The sequence below is a fragment of the Tachysurus fulvidraco genome, chromosome 2, assembly GCF_022655615.1.
Source record: "Tachysurus fulvidraco isolate hzauxx_2018 chromosome 2, HZAU_PFXX_2.0, whole genome shotgun sequence".
Taxonomy (NCBI): Eukaryota; Metazoa; Chordata; class Actinopteri; order Siluriformes; family Bagridae; genus Tachysurus; species Tachysurus fulvidraco.
In genome coordinates, this window is record NC_062519.1 from 11,070,294 (window position 1) to 11,087,749 (window position 17,456).

Sequence of the window (17,456 nt, forward strand, 5' to 3'; positions counted from 1 at the left end):
ACTGCCATTGCCAGTCGATACCGCTTTGGATGCAGATTCTGAGCCTGAACTTGTTGCGCTACTTTCAACGGCACAGACTGCTGTTAATGCTGCTGAGTTTAAAGCTTCTTCACAAGCTTGCCCTGAACTCTCTGCCTTGCGAGCTCAGATTGACAGAGGTTGGCCTACTTCAGCAAAAGCACTGAGTCCAACATTGCTGCCGTACTTCAAATTGCGTCAGGAATTGTGTGCCATGGATGATTTAGTGCTTAGAGGTTCACGTTTCTTAGTGCCGGTGGCTCTACGCAGAATAATGGTCACTTTAGCACACGAGAACCATCCAGGAATAGTTCGGACGAAACAACGCTTGCGAGAGTTGTATTGGTTTCCAGGCATGGACCTTATGGTTCAGACACAAATTGCTACTTGCGCACTGTGCCAAGAGTCGGACAGAACTGCAAAGACTTCCGCTTCTCCATTACAACCAGTTCCTTTCCCTGCAGCTCCTTGGTTAAAAGTGGGCTTAGACATAGTTGGACCATTTGAGACCGCTGCGTATGACTGCAGATATGCTATTACGCTTACTGACTACTACTCAAAATGGCCGGAAGTTGCATTCACACCGTCAGTTACAGCTTCAGCAGTTGTCGGGTTTCTGAACTCTGTTTTCAGCAGACATGGAAACCCAGAATGTCTGGTGACGGATAATGGTCCTCAGCTGATTTCTTCAGTGCTTGGTGACTTTCTGGAGGAACGAAATATCGTCCACATCAGAACGGAGGTATATCATCCGGCTGCTAACGGAGTGGTGGAAAGATTTAACAAAGTGCTTAAAGACTGGGTGCAACTGATCATACTACAAAAACAACAATGGAAACAATCAGTCTTGGTTTTTTTGCAAACTTACCGTTCTACTCCACATGCAACGACTGGTGTTTCTCCATTCGAACTGTTGTATGGTAGGCAAATGAGAACAAAACTCACTGTGTTCACGCCGTCTTCCAGTAACCTCCGTGACAAGGTTGTCAGAGAGCGGGTATCCACTCGACAGGCGCAAATGAAACGGTACTACGATGCCAAACGTGGGGCACGGTCGCCTACTTTTCAAGTGGGGGATAAAGTGCGTGTACGCAAACCAACACACGTTCCCAAAGGACACACAAAGTTCACAAAACCTGTGGAAATAACCAAACGTGTAGGTCCTTGTACATACATTTGAACTCAGAAGGCTCTTATTGCTGTTTACTTGTTGATGTTCAAGAGAATGGGTACTAAATCTGAGTATTGAATTTAATTGATGCAGGTACAATAATACAGTTTCTTGAAAGAACAGTTATTCTAATGTACTAATGCTTAAATGTTCATATGCAATGGTGGGTGAAAATTTTTATGTTAAGTTACCTCAGGATGTATTGTTTATGTAATGGGGGAATGTGGTGTCTTCTACCTATGCACTTGTAATACTGTTATATAATATTGTTATACTCATGTTAAACAATAGGGCGCAGTATGGGGAATGTAGAAATGAGATGTAAGGTAGAGAAGAAGAGATGGGGATTGAGTATGAAGATGAAGAGTGTTGCACGTGTTATGTGTAAAGCATAAAGTAAAGAATTGTTCCGTTGGCCTTGATTAACATCACAATAGCTAAACCACGCCCACAGACACCTGAAACAAAGGGAGTTTTTCCCTCCAAAACCTTGACCGAAGTATTGGTCATCTCCCCAAAGATGGGTGGAGTTCGCGACCTTTAAATTGTCACAAACACCACTAATCCGTGGTCAGACTTTCGGAACAGCTTCGAGACGACTCCATATTCCTTCAAAGAAGTTCCAGCAAGCTTCACTTCCAAGAACGACAACTGCACTGATCTTCAGGAGAACTTGGAAGAACGTCTGACCCCACCCTAACTGACTTTTCAGAGATTTCTCTGTTGCATCCGGACTCTTGTGCAGTAAGCCAATGCAATTAACCGTTTCCATTACCAACCAATTTAGATGCGTAATTATGTTGGCTTTGTAGAAGCCAACATTCTGATTTCCGTTATAAGCTTATTATTATTATTATTATGTTGGCTTTGTAGAAGCCAACATTCTGATTTCCGTTATAAGCTTATTATTATTATGTTGGCTTTGTAGAAGCCAACATTCTGATTTCCGTTATAAGCTTATTATTATTATTATTATTATTATTATTATTATTATTATTATTATTATTATTATTATTATTATTATTATTATTAGACAAAAATTTATTTAAAAAAATGCAGCGCAGGGCGTTCGAGCCACAAGCACCAAATTCGGATATGTCGTAGACCCTGGTCTGAAGTTTGTTGCTTCTATTTTTCTAAGCGATCGGAATTCCAGCATTCCCGGTACGGAAGCTCAAAATGGCCTTTTTTTCCATAGACTTCCATTATAAACTTTTGAGTTTTATAACTCGGCAAGTTTTCGAGCGATTTACACCGAACTCGGACAGGTTCTTTAGGACCTTACTCCGTACGAAGTTTTTATTCCGGATTTCCGACGGAATTTCAGTTTTCCCGTAGTCGACGATCGAACATCCCATAGACTTGAATGGGGAATTCCGAAAAGTCCTCTAAGCTCTCACACACAATACATCCAACTTTAAGAATTGCATGTACTGTTCTATGTAGTACAATAAGTAGAATCCCATAATGACTGCAGTATTGACATGAAATGTCCAAACTCTCAGTAGCCACTTTTTGCTAAAAGTATTGGCACCCCACCGGGTATTCTGGTGACGTCACTCGACACCACATGACGTCACGTGTAGCCCCGCCCCAAAAACAAGCGAAATCAAAAATTTGCACAACATGGACATGTGACATATCAAAACACTCAACACAATGAGGGGAATTGCCCCATGGGTATTCTGGTCACGTCACGTGACGTCACATGTAGCCCCGCCCCCAAAACAAGTGAAATCAAAAATTTGCACAACATGGACATGTGACATATCAAAACACTCAGCACAATGAGGGGAATTGCCCCACGGGTATTCTGGTCACGTCACGTGACGTCACGTGAGGTCACGTGTAGCACCGCCCCCAAAACAAGTGAAATCAAAAATTTGCACAACATGGACATGTGACATATCAAAACACTCAGCACATTGAGGGGAACTGCCCCATGGGTATTCTGGTCACGTCACGTGACGTCACGTGTAGCCCCACCCCCAAAAGAAGCGAAATAAAAAGTTTGCACAACATGGACATGTGACATATCAAAACACTCAGCACAATGAAGGGAACTGCCCCACGGGTATTCGGATCACGTCACATGCTCATGGCCGATCACCTCCAAAAGTATTGGCACCCTAGCGGTCCAGTAGCTTTCACAATCTTTCTGTCCACTCGCCTCCAAAATGCATCGGCCTTTGCGAATACTTGCACCATCAAAGCCAACATCAAAGTTTGTTGCGACAAACTTTACAAATCTAGTTTTAAGTAGTAATCTTTCATTGAATCTTAAGGTGAATTTAAGTTTCTGTGACAATTTCCCAGTTAGGGTGTGATTTAATTTTGAAGTCTAAGCTTGCCATTCCTTTCCTTCCTTTCTCTAATTTCTTCTTTCCAGTCTCTTCCTCCCTTTCCCCAATTTTAATTTCTTTTGTTTTATTTTATTTTTATCTTCATTTTCCCTATTTCTTTTGTTTGTTGGTGTAGTTAGTTTTTGTTGTGTTTGTCTCATTCATTAAATGCCATATTGTTGTGCCAAATAAGTGATTGTCTCTGAGTATCGCTCACAAATTAAGGAACCTGCAATATCTGGTCTGAATTACATGCTCTATTGAGTTAATTTAATTTAAATTACGGTATACAGTAAAAGGAAAGCGAATCTTTCTTGGCCGGGAAGATACCGCTTTCATAGAATTAATAAAGGTGCACGGCCTGTTCGCCGGACGAACAGACCAAATAAGCGTAACTTTAATTCCAGTACCGTTAATTTCAACTTAGGTTAAAATATTCAGAAGACACTATAACATGTTATAGTTACTTATAAATATTTACCTTGCTTCGGGAGCCAAAATCGCTGCACTACATTGTTCTGCATCTTAAACCGAGCATAGAAGTCATTCAACGCATCTGGGAGTAAGGCATCACTATTACAGTCAGGTGAAGCTGTCTTGGTCTGTTATTAGTAGCTCGACATTGAAAGACCTCGGTGTTATATTAGACAGCAACTTGTCTTTTAAAAATCATATCGCCCATACTACCAAAACAGCCTTCTTCCACCTTAGAAATATTGCCAAGCTGAGAAACATCCTGCTGTATCTGATGCTGAGAAGCTAGTTCATGCATTCATGACCTCTAGACTGGACTATTGTAATGCATTACTAGGTGGTTGTCCTGCATCTTTAATAAATAGGTTACAGTTAGTCCAAAATGCAGCTGCCAGAGTTCTCACTAGGACAAGAAAGTATGACCATATAACCCCAATTTTATCATCTCTACACTGGCTACCTGTTAAGTTTAGAATTGACTACAAACTGCTGCTACTTACGTACAAGGCTCTTAATGGTTTAGCTCCCATGTTTCTAACTAGTCTTCTAACACGTTACAATCCTTCACGCTCTCTGAGATCACAAAACTCAGGACTTTTGTAGTTCCCAGAATATCTTAGTCTACTAAAGGTGGTAGAGCGTTTTCGTATTTAGCTCCCAAACTTTGGAATTGTCTTCCTGATAGTGTTCGGGGCTCAGACACACTTTCCCAGTTTAAATGTAGATTAAAAACTCATCTCTTTAGTCAGGCGTACACATAATACATCCTGTAGTATCATGCACTAGTACATCAGACCGGCACATTTTTATGAACAGCAGATATGTTAATCCCTTTCCACTGCTTCTCTCTTTGTACCCATCCCGAGGCATCCAGACATTGTACCAGCTCCCAACATCCTCTGTGGGACGAAGCCTTTGGACGTCCACTGAGCCGAGGCCGACTCTAAGAATCCTGAGACATCTCCAGTTAGACTCTGTGATACTAAGGAGATCCGAAGTCCATGATCCTTACACCAATACAACATTTAAATGACTGTATATTACAATCACACCCCCAGTGTCACCCATATGAGGATGGGTTCCCCCTTGAGTCCGGTTCCTCTCAAGGTTTCTTCCTTTACCGATTTAAGGGAGTTTTTCCTTGCCACTGCTGCCTGAGTCACCTCAGACTTGCTCATAGGGGAATAAATACATACACATTGTGAACTATATATATACATCTAATAATAACCTAGAATTTTTATTCTGTAAATTCTTACTTCTTTTATTATTCGTTATTTCCTTTACCATTAATTATGTCTACCTTCTGCTCTATGTTTATGTTCTGTAAAGCTGCTTTGAGACAATGTCTGTTGTAAAAAGCGCTATACAAATAAACTTGAATTGAATTGAATTGAATTGTAGCTTGTGATCTCCTGTATGCCCTGCCACATGCGCCAGGGTGTATCCGCTGTACTAGATGTGGCTGTGGATTGTCTGAGCAAGGGCACGCTTTGCTCCTCTGATGGCTCGGGAAAATTTGGCCCAAAAATTTCTGGACGAGGAATTGGCTAACCAGCTGAGCATCAAGACTGTTCCTTTGCCATATGTTCTCCAGGTCCTGGCTGGATGGCCATACCTTACCTAAGGTCTCACGTTGTACCCAACCTGTATACCTGACCATCGCAGAACATCATCATGAGTGGATAACATTTCTAATAATTCCATCACTGCAACCGCCCATAATGACGGGATTTCCCTAGCTTCAGAAACACAATCCTGGACTGGACCAGCAGATAGCCATAGATCTCCTTTCTTAATCCACACCTCGCAGTGGCTGTCTATACCACCTACTGTATCAATCCAGTGGCAGTCCGACTGAAGCTCTCCAGAGTCCTAGGTATTTGTGACACTCACAAGATAAGTTTTGTTGAGATTATTATTTTTGTTTCCTTTCCTTCTATTGCAATGGTATTTGAATTTATTATTTATTTAATAGAATACTAATGAGAGATAACGAAAAAAACACTATGATGTACTTCACCAAGTGGACACAGGGTGGCAGTAACCACAAACAGTGTTACACTGGGACAATTAGCGGTGCAGAGCAAAATGTGCTCATAATCCGTGTTACTGGAGAATGAGCAACAGTTGTCCTGCGTCGCTGATTTCTCAGGAATATTTCTGATATTTTCAGGTTAGTTACAAACCTTTTATGTGACTAAAGATGTTTATCAGCTAATTTGAATCTCCAGTGATGTGTATTTTGTGAGCTACAAGTATGTCACACGTGTAGACAGTTAAAATTTAACGGTACGCAGTGGCGCAAAATGGCGGCCGATGTCCGCATATTGTTTATTTTATTTGTTAATTATGGCTTCGAAGCATTTGTGGGTTATTTCAGTTTGTGTGGAAAACACCTATGTGTGTAGTGCAATGTTAAAAGTGTAAAAGGTTCATTTGGATGTACAACATAACACCAGTTATGGCTGCGGCCTTGTTTATGGGCGCACACATGTTAATGTTATAGTGATACAGATTCAGATCATAGAACTGGACGCCAAGTTATGAGACATATGTGTATTATTGAAGTTTGGGTTCTTATACCGTAAATGTAATACAGTTTAACTGCAAATGGAATTTATTCTGTTGTATAAAGTGAACACTTACAAAATGGAGTTATTACAAAAATACTCTTTTGGATAAAAGGACAAAGATGTAGGGTGTTTAAAGGAAAAAGGATAAATGTGATTGATGTTAGACCAAAAATGGGATTTAAAGGGAGAATGTTTGTTTTTGGTTTCATACAAATGTTTGAGTTAATGTTTGTAAAATGTGTGAGGATACATTTAGGTGAAAGTAGACCTTTTGAAGAATATAAGGCAATTGTTATCTAAATGTGGATATAACCTGTGCTTCAATACAAAGCAGACAAAAATAACAGAAAATGATTCATGATTGTAGATGCAAAGTTAAAATGAAGTTGAAAATAAACATAATCCGTGTTACTGGAGAATGAGCAACAGTTGTCCTGCGTCGCTGATTTCTCAGGAATATTTCTATTTTCAGTTACAGGTTTATCTATATATCTGCCAGTGGGGACCTAGCAGGGACCCGCTACATATTCACCCTAGCTTCCATGTCTCCAGACTCAAACCTCTTCAAGCCTGTTCACTGGTTTGAGCTCTCTTTTGCTTGCCCTGCATTGTTCTTACTACCTGTGCTCCGGACTATTGGACAGTTGATTATTCTGTGTTTTTGCCTGCCCTGAATTACCCTGCCTGCCTGTGTACCGGATTATGGACTGTCCATTACTCTGTGTTTCTGCCTGCGCTGTATTACCCGGCCTGCCTATGTAGCAGATTATGGACTATTTATTACTCTGTGCTTTTGCCTGCCCTGCATAACCCTGCCTGCTTGTGTACCAGATTACTGTTCATTACTCTTTGTTTCTGCCTGGCCTGCATTGATCTGCCTGCTTGTGTTAGAATTACTGTGTTGCTCCGATTATCCGACTGTTATCTGCCCAGTTCATGCTTGAGCCAAGAGACTGCACCCCAACTGACAAAGCCTTTCCTCATTGCCTGCTAAAATAGAGCTAACACCTAGAGCTAAGAAAAGTGTAATGTGGACCTCTCACCCAACACTGTGAGCATCATTTCACTTAAGATTTAATAAAAAGCACTTGTTTTCCACTACTCTCCCCACCTCATGTGTGCTTTTTCAGTCATTTAGCCTTTTGCCATGTGCCTTTTGTTTACATTTTGTTTTCACATGTCTGCCCCGCCCTTGTCTTTTCCTTCCCGCCTTAGAACACCTGTCCTTTCTGTGTCTAATTGTCTAGCTTATTTATTCATGCCGTGTTGCTAAATCCTTGTTTTTTGTTTTGTCTCTGTATTGTTTTCTTTGTTTTTGTCATGATTTTTGAGTTTCAGTTTTGTTTTTTGTTTGTTGTTTTATTTAGCTATCCTGCATTTCTGTCAATTTATCCACGGCAACACCCCGGTTTTCTGACAGAAGGATTCCACCACTCCAGGACCCAGCGAGATAGCCTCTAGCCTAGCACCGGCAAATTGTGGGGGCATTTTTATTTTTTCGGATAATTCTTTCTGCCCTTTAAAACCCAACTTTTGTTTTTCTTTTTCGGTGGACATCACTCCACATATGTTCCAGTGGGGGACGCCGCTCCGCATCCTGTTTCCCGCAAAGGATGCCACCTCACTTCTTGCCTGCAGAGGAAGTCACCAGCCTTATTTTTGCTCTTTTTTTTTTTTTTTTGCGACATCGCCCCATACCTGTTCCGGTGGAGGACGCCGCCTCACTTCTTGTCCGCAGGGGGGTTATTGCAGGACCGTGTGTTTGTCCTATGTGGACATCACTCAGCCATTCTGCTCGGCTGTGGACGTTGCTCGGCCCCTCTGACTATGCCGTCAGGTGCCTTGATCCCCCCAGCTGCCTTGCCATATGCCTCGCTTGACCCACCTGCCTCACCACGTGCCTTGCTCCCCCTACCTGCGTTGCTCCCCCCTCCTGGATCATGGTTCCCTCTGATATTATGACGGATACAGGATTGGCGCTTTGGGAGCCACGCCTCGAAGGGGGTACTCTCAGGATCTATGTATCAGGATTCACTTATCTGCCCCGCCTTTGTCTATTCCTTCCCACCTTAGCACCCCTGTCCCTTATGTGTCTAATTGTCTACTGTATTTATTCGTGCAGGGCTGCAAATCCTTGTCTTTTGTTGTTACTGTATTGATTTCTTGGATTGTGTTGTGTTGTGATTTTTGAGTTTCGGGTTTTTTTGTTTGTTTAATAAATCTGTTTTATTTAGCTATCCTGCATTTAGGTCTTTTTATCCATGACTACACCCTGGTTTTCAAAAATGACAATCACTCAAGTTGCTGCAACCATACCAAACAGTCCATTAATATCGTAATCTGGAATATTATATACTGTGAAAATCAACACGACCAGCTCTGTTTTTTAAGTTTATTGTATTTGGCATGTAGATAGGAACAGTAAGTGCCTTAAAATCTTCAATAGTCTGTCAGACATCTGAAATCAGATGCTTTTTGTAATTTCCCATTAGTTCAGGTTAATATTCATGTAAATGTTTACATACAGTCAGGAAAATAATGAGGTTGATGTTTAATGTCTAGTTAGCTACAGTGCTTATTGCCAACAGTGTTGACTATTTAAAAAAACAGCAGCTTAGTAGAAGGTAATGCCATTAAAATGAGGCAGAGAACATTCTGCAAAAGCCTGGACATAGGAGGGGCAGTTCTGTTACATACAAACATTTTAAAAAACCATGTTAGATTTCATTTGTGTTGTGAAGGCAATGCTGAAACATGTACACTATATGGCCAAAAGTATGTGGACACCCCTCTCAATTGTAGACTTTAGGTGTATAAATTCAAGGACATATGCCCCTTTTCCACCGAAGGCAGTTTGAGAGCTGGTTTGGAGCCAGAGCCTAATTTAGAACCAGTTCTTTCTTTTTCGACAGCCAAAGCACCAGCTCTGAACTAGGAAAAGTTTCTTAAGTAGCACCAAAACATTGCTGGTTTAGACTTAAGAACCACTTTTTCTGTGTTAATGATAAAATAATGTTATGTACTTTCTCGATTACAACCTCCGTTTATAGAAATTACATGTAGCTGCAACTACACGTTGGATTTGCCACGTTTGGATGTTAATGTAGGTTCACAAAGCCATGGGCATTAACAGTAAACATCCGCAAACATAAGCTTACTATATGCAATGCCAAAACTCGACTTGAGTGGCAAAAATGCACACTGGTATCTAGAGTATTGAACATGTGTTCTCTGGAGTGATCACGACTGATAAGAATGCATAAGTGTCAACAGTATTTTGGTAGAGAAAGGATAATTATCTGGGGCTGTTTTTAAGGTTTGGGCTTGGGCAATCAGTTATAATAAAGGGTAAAGTTAATGCTACAGCATGCAAATATATTTTAGACAACTGTATGCTTCCAACTTTGTCAACAATATGGGGAAGACCCCAATTTTTGTGCACAAATTAAGGTCCATAAAAATGTTTTAAAAGACTTCCCAGCACAGTGAAGGATGATATAGTTGCAACTGAAGGGGCCATGATTTTGAAATGTCCAACAAACCCACAGGTGTGATGATCAAGTGTGCAAATACCTTTGGCCTTAAAGTGTTAACTGGAATTACATGAATAAACAGCATATGTTTGCAAAAGTTATTTTTCACACCTTACAGAGCAAACCTTAAAATGGTCAGTTTTCCTATTTTTGTCTTAACAAAATTGCTTTAGTATACATATCATACAAATATGTTAGAAAATATGTTGCACAGTCAATGTATTTGGTTTTTATGTTAAAACGTGGAGGTTCATTTAAAAAACATTTAGCACTCTATTGTGAGTATTGTGATGTGAGAATTTCCTTTGCAAAAGAAATACCTAAACAAGTAGATATTTCTTAATAAATTATGCTGTTAGTTAGATAATAAATAATTAACATCAAAATGCTCAATCAAAGTGAGTAACAACAACTTAAAGAACAATATACATGTGGCACACATATATGGCAGTATTTTTTTTTACTAATCTTACTCTTTACTTGGACTAATCACCCAATCTTATGTGTGTATTATGAGACATTACCTTACACAAATTTAAAGAATAAGAATGACAAAAATACAATATTTAAGAACACCAAGCCTGCTGACACAAACGCAACATAATTCGTTCAAAAAATATTAGTGCAATGTATATCTAGCCACAATGATCAGGGTGATTTATGGATAGCCACACACTCAACTCTGGGTAACATCTATTGCTTTTCTCATATCACTTAAAAGTGGTACTAGAATTTCCAAAAGGACTTTATAGGTCAGCTGTCCATTCTGTGAATCATAGGTAACCTAAAGGAAATAGAAAGTACAGCCAGTATTAGTCCAATAACGCAATAAAGAATTCCGTTACTCCCATGCAGTTTCTCAAGCATGAATGCTTGTCAAGCAACAAGAACTCACCCTAGTGAATGCTTTGATTGTACGATGAAGAACAGCCATTTCAACTTCGTCTGGCAGTTTCATTAAATGTGCAGCACAGTCCAGGATACACAGAAGAGTTTGTTTGTGGCCCTACATGACATACACAAACAGTGTTACTGAACCCTCAAAACAAAAAAAATAAAAATAACTAATTTTCCACAAAGCCTTAAAAGAACAAAATAAAACATATATAAATAAGCATATCTTTAAAAAAAAATAAAATCTATTCCCAAATCAAATAAAATGTACAGTAATACCATGGCACTAAATTTGAGTCTGTAACTGGTTCTGACAAATTACACTGTGCTTTTAATGATATTTATCATTTCTAAGAGGTCGGTTTCCTTATACTGTATGTTTACCAGAAGATCTGCACAATTTAACACAGTTAAAAAAGCAGATGTAGAAAAGTGTAAAATAAAAGGCAACAAGTAAAAATGAGTTCAGAATTGGTGACATCTTTAAATCTATTTCTATTCTGTTAAAAAAAAGAAAGTTTCTGAATGTGGATGCTGATGGAGGATTGACTATATTTTTCTTCTGAAATACCAGTAATAGCAGCTAATAATGTGTATGGACATCCTGCATACACGTCCTGCATACAAAACAGTATCCAGTCTCCTGTTTAAAAATGATTTGGTGATTTAAAAAAATTCTAAATTAATAGATAAAATCAGACATTTTTCCACATTTAATGTGATTTGAACCAAAATAATTCACGTGAAAAAACAAATACAAACATTTTACACTCTCAGCTTTATTAAACTAACTGATCTTATTCCAGACTAGACTATTGATGTGCCTCAAACCTACTTCTGTCAACACCTTATAAATCCAGAAGCTTTCCTCCACAAATCTGATTCTGGAACTGCCAATCCACACAAAAAGGCTTTATCTCATATTTAACTTGCCATTTCACTATATAAAAAACAGAAAAGCTTCTGTTTTGTCCTCTGCCTATGTTTTTTCTCACAGTAAGCAAACTAGCATCGGTGGTCATATTGGGTTTTTCCTTGAGATCTCATCCTTTGATTCTATGCACAGTTCCTTCTCTGATCACACTTCTGATCATTGTCATACACTGACTGGTCCCCTAGGAGACTTTTGTGAAGGTATGAACAAGCTCCTCAGACTTTCTGAGAAGCTCCTCCCCACTCTCCTCTGAGACTTCAACCTCCAAAATCCTATGGTAAAAGCCCTAGACTTACCCCTCCATTTATAGATATCAAGTCTTGCCCACTCCACATCTCTAAGAACCATCTGGTTTCCTTTGCAATTTCTTCAACTCACAGAAACTTCCACTTTATAAACCCTTTAACCATAGCTTCCTGCACTTTATCATCCTTTCAGACCCTGACTGTGTCCTCCCTACCACAGGGGTTACACATATACTACACCAAGATTTTCCTCAACCACAGACCTCTTCTGCCCTCTATCTTCTAATCCCAGACAATCCTTCTCTGTCAGATACTGTACGTTGTGTAGACATCTTGTGATGTGTTGTGCAGACAAAAAGAGATGTGTTGTGCAGACGAGAGAAGACAAGAAAAGCAAATTAAGAGCAGAAGAAACAATGTGGACAAAATTACAAATGGATATTGATCTCATTTCATACCACTAGATTTTTTCCAGTTTATCATTTGATGTGACCGTTTCCAAAAGCTCCTTCTATCACTCCTTCCACCACTGGATACAAGTCCTCCTATCAAGCTCAATGCTGCTAGATCAGACAATGCCATCAGTCCTCACTTCACAGAGGCATTCAACATTGTTAGATGTCCATTTCCATTTTCATGTCTTACTGGAGGGAGTGACATATCAAATGACATTCCACAGATGCTCCGTGTATATTCTCCACTGGTTTTCCACAAGGTTCAGAGACAAGAGAGAGATAAAGAAAACGAGAGAGACAAACACACAGAGCTGTGAATGTGTATATAAAGCATGCATCCCTAAAAGTGAGCAGATATAAATAAATGCAAATGAAGTGGTGATCTCAAAGCCTGAATCCAGTTAACTCTTTGTGCAAGCCCTCCCTAAACATACTACACTTGCCTACAAACCAAAACATGGACCAGCACCCATCTACTATAAAGCACCTTACTGCACCATGCTCCTGCCCATCCTCTACCATTGCTTCATTTACCCACTCTCTCAAGGTCTCTAAGGAAGGCATGTATCAAGGCTCTTCTCTGTACGGGTGCCTAGGTTATGGAATTAACTTCCCCTAAAGGTTCACACAACAGACAGTCACCAACGCAGTGCCCACGGGCACCTGGTCGCCCGCAAGGAGCACTTAAGGTGCCCACGAGGCATGTTCTAAAAATAGTACTGGTCAAAATATAGCTCTGTCTAAAAAAAATTTCTTGCTGTAGTTTTTGAATAAAAAACGTTTGCATTAATGTAGATTTTAAAATAGCGATATTTAATTTCATTTTATTTAATTAAAAAAATTAAAACAAAAATGTTTTATGTATATAACGAACTCTTAAGTTTCTTTTCTTTTCTGAAGTCAAATGACAATATTGCGCGCACGTCCGACTACTGACAAAAGGAAGCGGTGCAGCAATTTGCGATTTACCCCCAAAAACATGGCAGAAAAGCGACAAAAAACATACAATTTTCACTGTGTTTGGGAGGAAGAGTTCTTTTTTACGTCAGTCAAAGAAAAGTGTGTGTCTCATTTGCGGGACGACTGTTGCAATGGCAAAGCGGCACAATGTGGGGAGACACTTCAGTCCGCATCATGAACGTTTCTAACTACTCACCCGGCAGCGCATTAAGGACAGAAAAGGCCATTACAAATCCTTTCATGCAAGTGGACATGACATGCACGGCTGAGCAACTATGCTCTGTTCAAATTGGATGCTGGACAGGTAGAGATAGAAATCCTAACGTTGCAAAATGACCTCCACCTCAAAGCCCATTAGTTTGCATTAAACTTTTGGTGCCCTGTGGACATAGAAAAGTACAGTGGTGTATGCACAGCAGCTATGAAAGCTGCCTGCCTTTTTTGGTTCAACCTATCTCTGTGAAATAGCCTTTTCTAACATGAACTTTATCAAGAACACCATAATTCACCATAAGAACACCATAATTCCCTCCATGTTCACCTCTAATTTGGAGGTCCTGGGACTCAGGCTGCCGCTGTGTCAGTGGATCTCCAACTTCCTGACAGACAGACCACAAACTGTACGGGTGGGCAAACACACATCATCCACACTCACCCTCAGCACTGGAACCCCCCCCAGGGTTGTGTTCTGAGCCCCCTGCTGTACTCACTGTACACTTATGACTGTGTGGCCACTTCCAACTCCACCACCATCATCAAGTTTTCTGACGAAACTGTTGTGGTGGTCCTGATCTCCAACAACGACGAGACGGCCTACCTAACAGGAGACTAAAAACCCGGAGAGATGGTGCCAGAAGAACAATCTTCTCCCGAACGTCAGCAAGACTAAAGAGTTGATAGTGGACTTCAGCAGAAAGCAGGAGCGGTCATACCAACCTCTAACCATCAACGGGACCCCAGTAGAGAGAGTGGAGAGTTTCCAGTACCTAGGTGTTCATATCACACAGGACCTGTCTTGGTCCTGTCACATTAACAAACTGGTGAAGAAGGCCCGGCAGCGTCTGTACCATCTGAGACGCTTGAGGGACTTCAGACTACCCTCTCAGGTGCTAAAGACCTTCTATACCTGCACCATTGAGAGCATCCTGACAGGTAGCATCACTTCCTGGTTCGGGAACAGCACCATGCAGGACAGACGAGCCCTCCAGAGGGTGGTGCGGTCAGCTGAACGTACCATCCACACTGAGCTCCCTGACCTGCAGGACATCTACAGCACACGGTGCCGGACCAGAGCCAGGAAGATTGTAAAAGATCTCAGCCATCCCAACAATGGACTCTTTTCTTTGTTGCGTTCAGGGGAACGTTTCCGCTCCCTGAAAGCAAACACAGAGAGGATGATGAGAAGCTTCTTCCCACAGGCCATTCAAAGTTTAAACCAGGAGACACCTAGGATCTTGCACTGGACCTCTCTCTCCATCCCCACTGTTCTATGCACCCCCCTTCTTTTGCAATGACACTTTAACTCTGGACTTGCACAGCACAGTGCCACTTTATACACTATTTACACACCATACTGCACCTGGACACTTTAAGGACAATCTTCAAATACCATACACATTTATGTATATGCATATTATGCATATGTATATACATTATGTCTTCATCTATATTTTCATATTTTTATATAGTTTTCTTATATAGTTTTCTTATACAGTTTATACTTATTATTTTATTTCTTGCTTTTTTTTAATACTTTTTATATATCTTTTTTATTCTTATACCGGACAGTTGCATAGAGCATTTCACTGCATATCGTACCTGTATGTATGTGTATGTGACAAATAAAATGTGATTTGATTTGAACAAACACAGAACACGCCTTACTGATGCACATTTACAACACTCACTCAGTGTCAAATTATTCACCAGCTTACTGTACACTGGTGAGCAGAATGCAGTGCCAGGCTTCCCACTAACAGACATTTACAGACAAAGAAGAGATAACATGTGTTCATTGAAAACACAATAAGATTAACTAAAAATGGGGCACAGAAATGTGAAAAAAATGTTCAAAAAAGTTAGTGCATTGTTATGAATTAAAAAGCAATTTGTCAAGCTGCCCTTTTATTTGTAAATTAAATAAACATAAACCTTGAAGACCCCTGTAAGGCAAGTTAAAATTTCAGCACACAATCTACAGCAAGGGAATGACTTCAGAAACAGAATATCAGTGTAAAACAGAAAGCACATCTAAATTCTATGGAAAGCCTGTGTACTAAGAGGTGCACACCGGAGAGTCCCTCACAATTGGATAGATCTGTAAAAAAAATTTGCAAGGATAAATGGTATTGTAGGTGCCAGATATTTATTTTAACCTAATTTAAATGCTGTATATAATTTTATTTATTCTTTATTTAACATGTATTTTTAATTGCTCCTTCTATATGTGAAAGGGAAAAATTGGTCACAGGTACAATTAAAAGTTTTTGACGAGGTACAGAGAAAGGAGATTGGCAGGAGCGAGCAGTTCACGCTCTCAAGAACATGGACTTTTGACTATGATTTCAAACTTTAATTTGACGGTTTTGCATGTGTTTATTTTTTAAATAAACTTCACGGAAGTGAAGTATTAATATTCAGCCATTTGTGTGGTGATTGAGCAAATGTAAAACAAAGCTTCCATCTATCTTCATTGTGGATCAAAGATTTGCCTAAACAGGAATGCATGCTAAGCTAACAGACTCTTTCAAATTGATTAATTTTATGCAACTATTTTCATTTGTTTTTCACTTGAATTTTGTTGGATGGCTTATCTCAATGAAGGTTCAAAATGAACACGAAAATGTTCATAATGAAAATGTTTTATGCTCATTCACTGCATACATCCACTGTATATCCAAAACAAATCAGCCATAACATTAAAACCACTAACTGATGAAGTAAATAGCATTGATTATATATTTACAGCATTTGGTAGACACCCGAGGGGCCAGGTGGCTTAGTGGTTAGCATGTTCGCCTCACACCTCCAGGGTCGGGGTTCGATTCCCACCTCCGCCTTGTGTGTGCGGAGTTTGCATGTTCTCCCCGTGCCTCGGGGGTTTCCTCCGGGTACTCCGGTTTCCTCCCCCGGTCCAAAGACATGCATGGTAGGTTGATTGGCATCTCTGGAAAATTGTCCGTAGTGTGTGAGTGAATGAGTGTGTGTGCCCTGTGATGGGTTGGCACTCCGTCCAGGGTGTATCCCGCCTTGATGCCCGCCTTTGCTCTTCTACCTGTTCTTTACATACCCCACTTGGTGATATGTTGTCCCCTTTAGAGCACAGGTAATCCGGATTCGGTAATCTTGAAAACGGTGTATGTGGATCAGGGTAATCCAATCCAATGTTGCTTTGAAAAACCGGCATAAAAGTAAGACGGATTACCTGATCCTGAATAGGGATTTCCAAATCCGGATCATTTTGATCCAGATTAAACGTTTTGAACAACTGGCCCTGCAAGATTATAGTCTGTGTTTAAGAAATTGTTGTAATTGCATGGAAGATATTCAGTATTTGCGTGAGAGTAATACACCTACTGACATGCTGACTGTAGTGAAGAAATTGCCATACAAATTAAGGGGAAAATGGAGGTCCAAGGTCTGTGAAATGCAAGATCAAGCAATCAAAGAGCTACTTTTATCGACGTTGTCAAGTAAAAATAATGACTGATTCAGAAATCAGGAACTGAAATGAACAGAAAAGAAGTTGGAAAAGTTGGAGTCATAATGAAAAGATTGCATTTCTAAAGGAGAATGGCATTTGTTTTGGCTGTATGTGTACACGGTACCGGTCCGTGGACCAAATGGTACCAGGC

General features: G+C 40.1%; 1 protein-coding gene and 1 long non-coding RNA gene across 6 annotated transcripts in view; one reads left to right on the top strand and one right to left on the bottom strand.

Moving 5' to 3' along the window:
- The first annotated feature begins 6,037 nt into the window (after positions 1-6,037).
- On the top strand, positions 6,038-8,818 carry LOC125140708. The gene is made up of 2 exons (XR_007139919.1): positions 6,038-6,181; positions 7,054-8,818. It is a non-coding gene; the product is annotated as an uncharacterized LOC125140708 (long non-coding RNA).
- A 141-nt stretch (positions 8,819-8,959) lies between these two features.
- Positions 8,960-17,456, bottom strand: part of ptpdc1a (protein tyrosine phosphatase domain containing 1a) — a 35,546-nt gene continuing 27,049 nt past the window's right edge. For 3 of the 5 annotated variants that reach the window (XM_027143860.2, XM_047809925.1, XM_047809924.1), the window contains 2 exons: positions 11,010-11,120; positions 8,960-10,898 (listed from right to left, as the gene is read on the bottom strand). In XM_027143860.2, coding sequence (XP_026999661.1) covers positions 10,791-10,898; positions 11,010-11,120 — 219 coding nt within the window. In that variant the 3' untranslated portion in view covers positions 8,960-10,790. Of the gene's footprint in view, positions 10,899-11,009; positions 11,121-12,645; positions 12,888-17,456 lie in introns of those variants that run through there. The other 2 variants (XR_007139918.1, XM_047809926.1) reach the window with 2 other exon arrangements.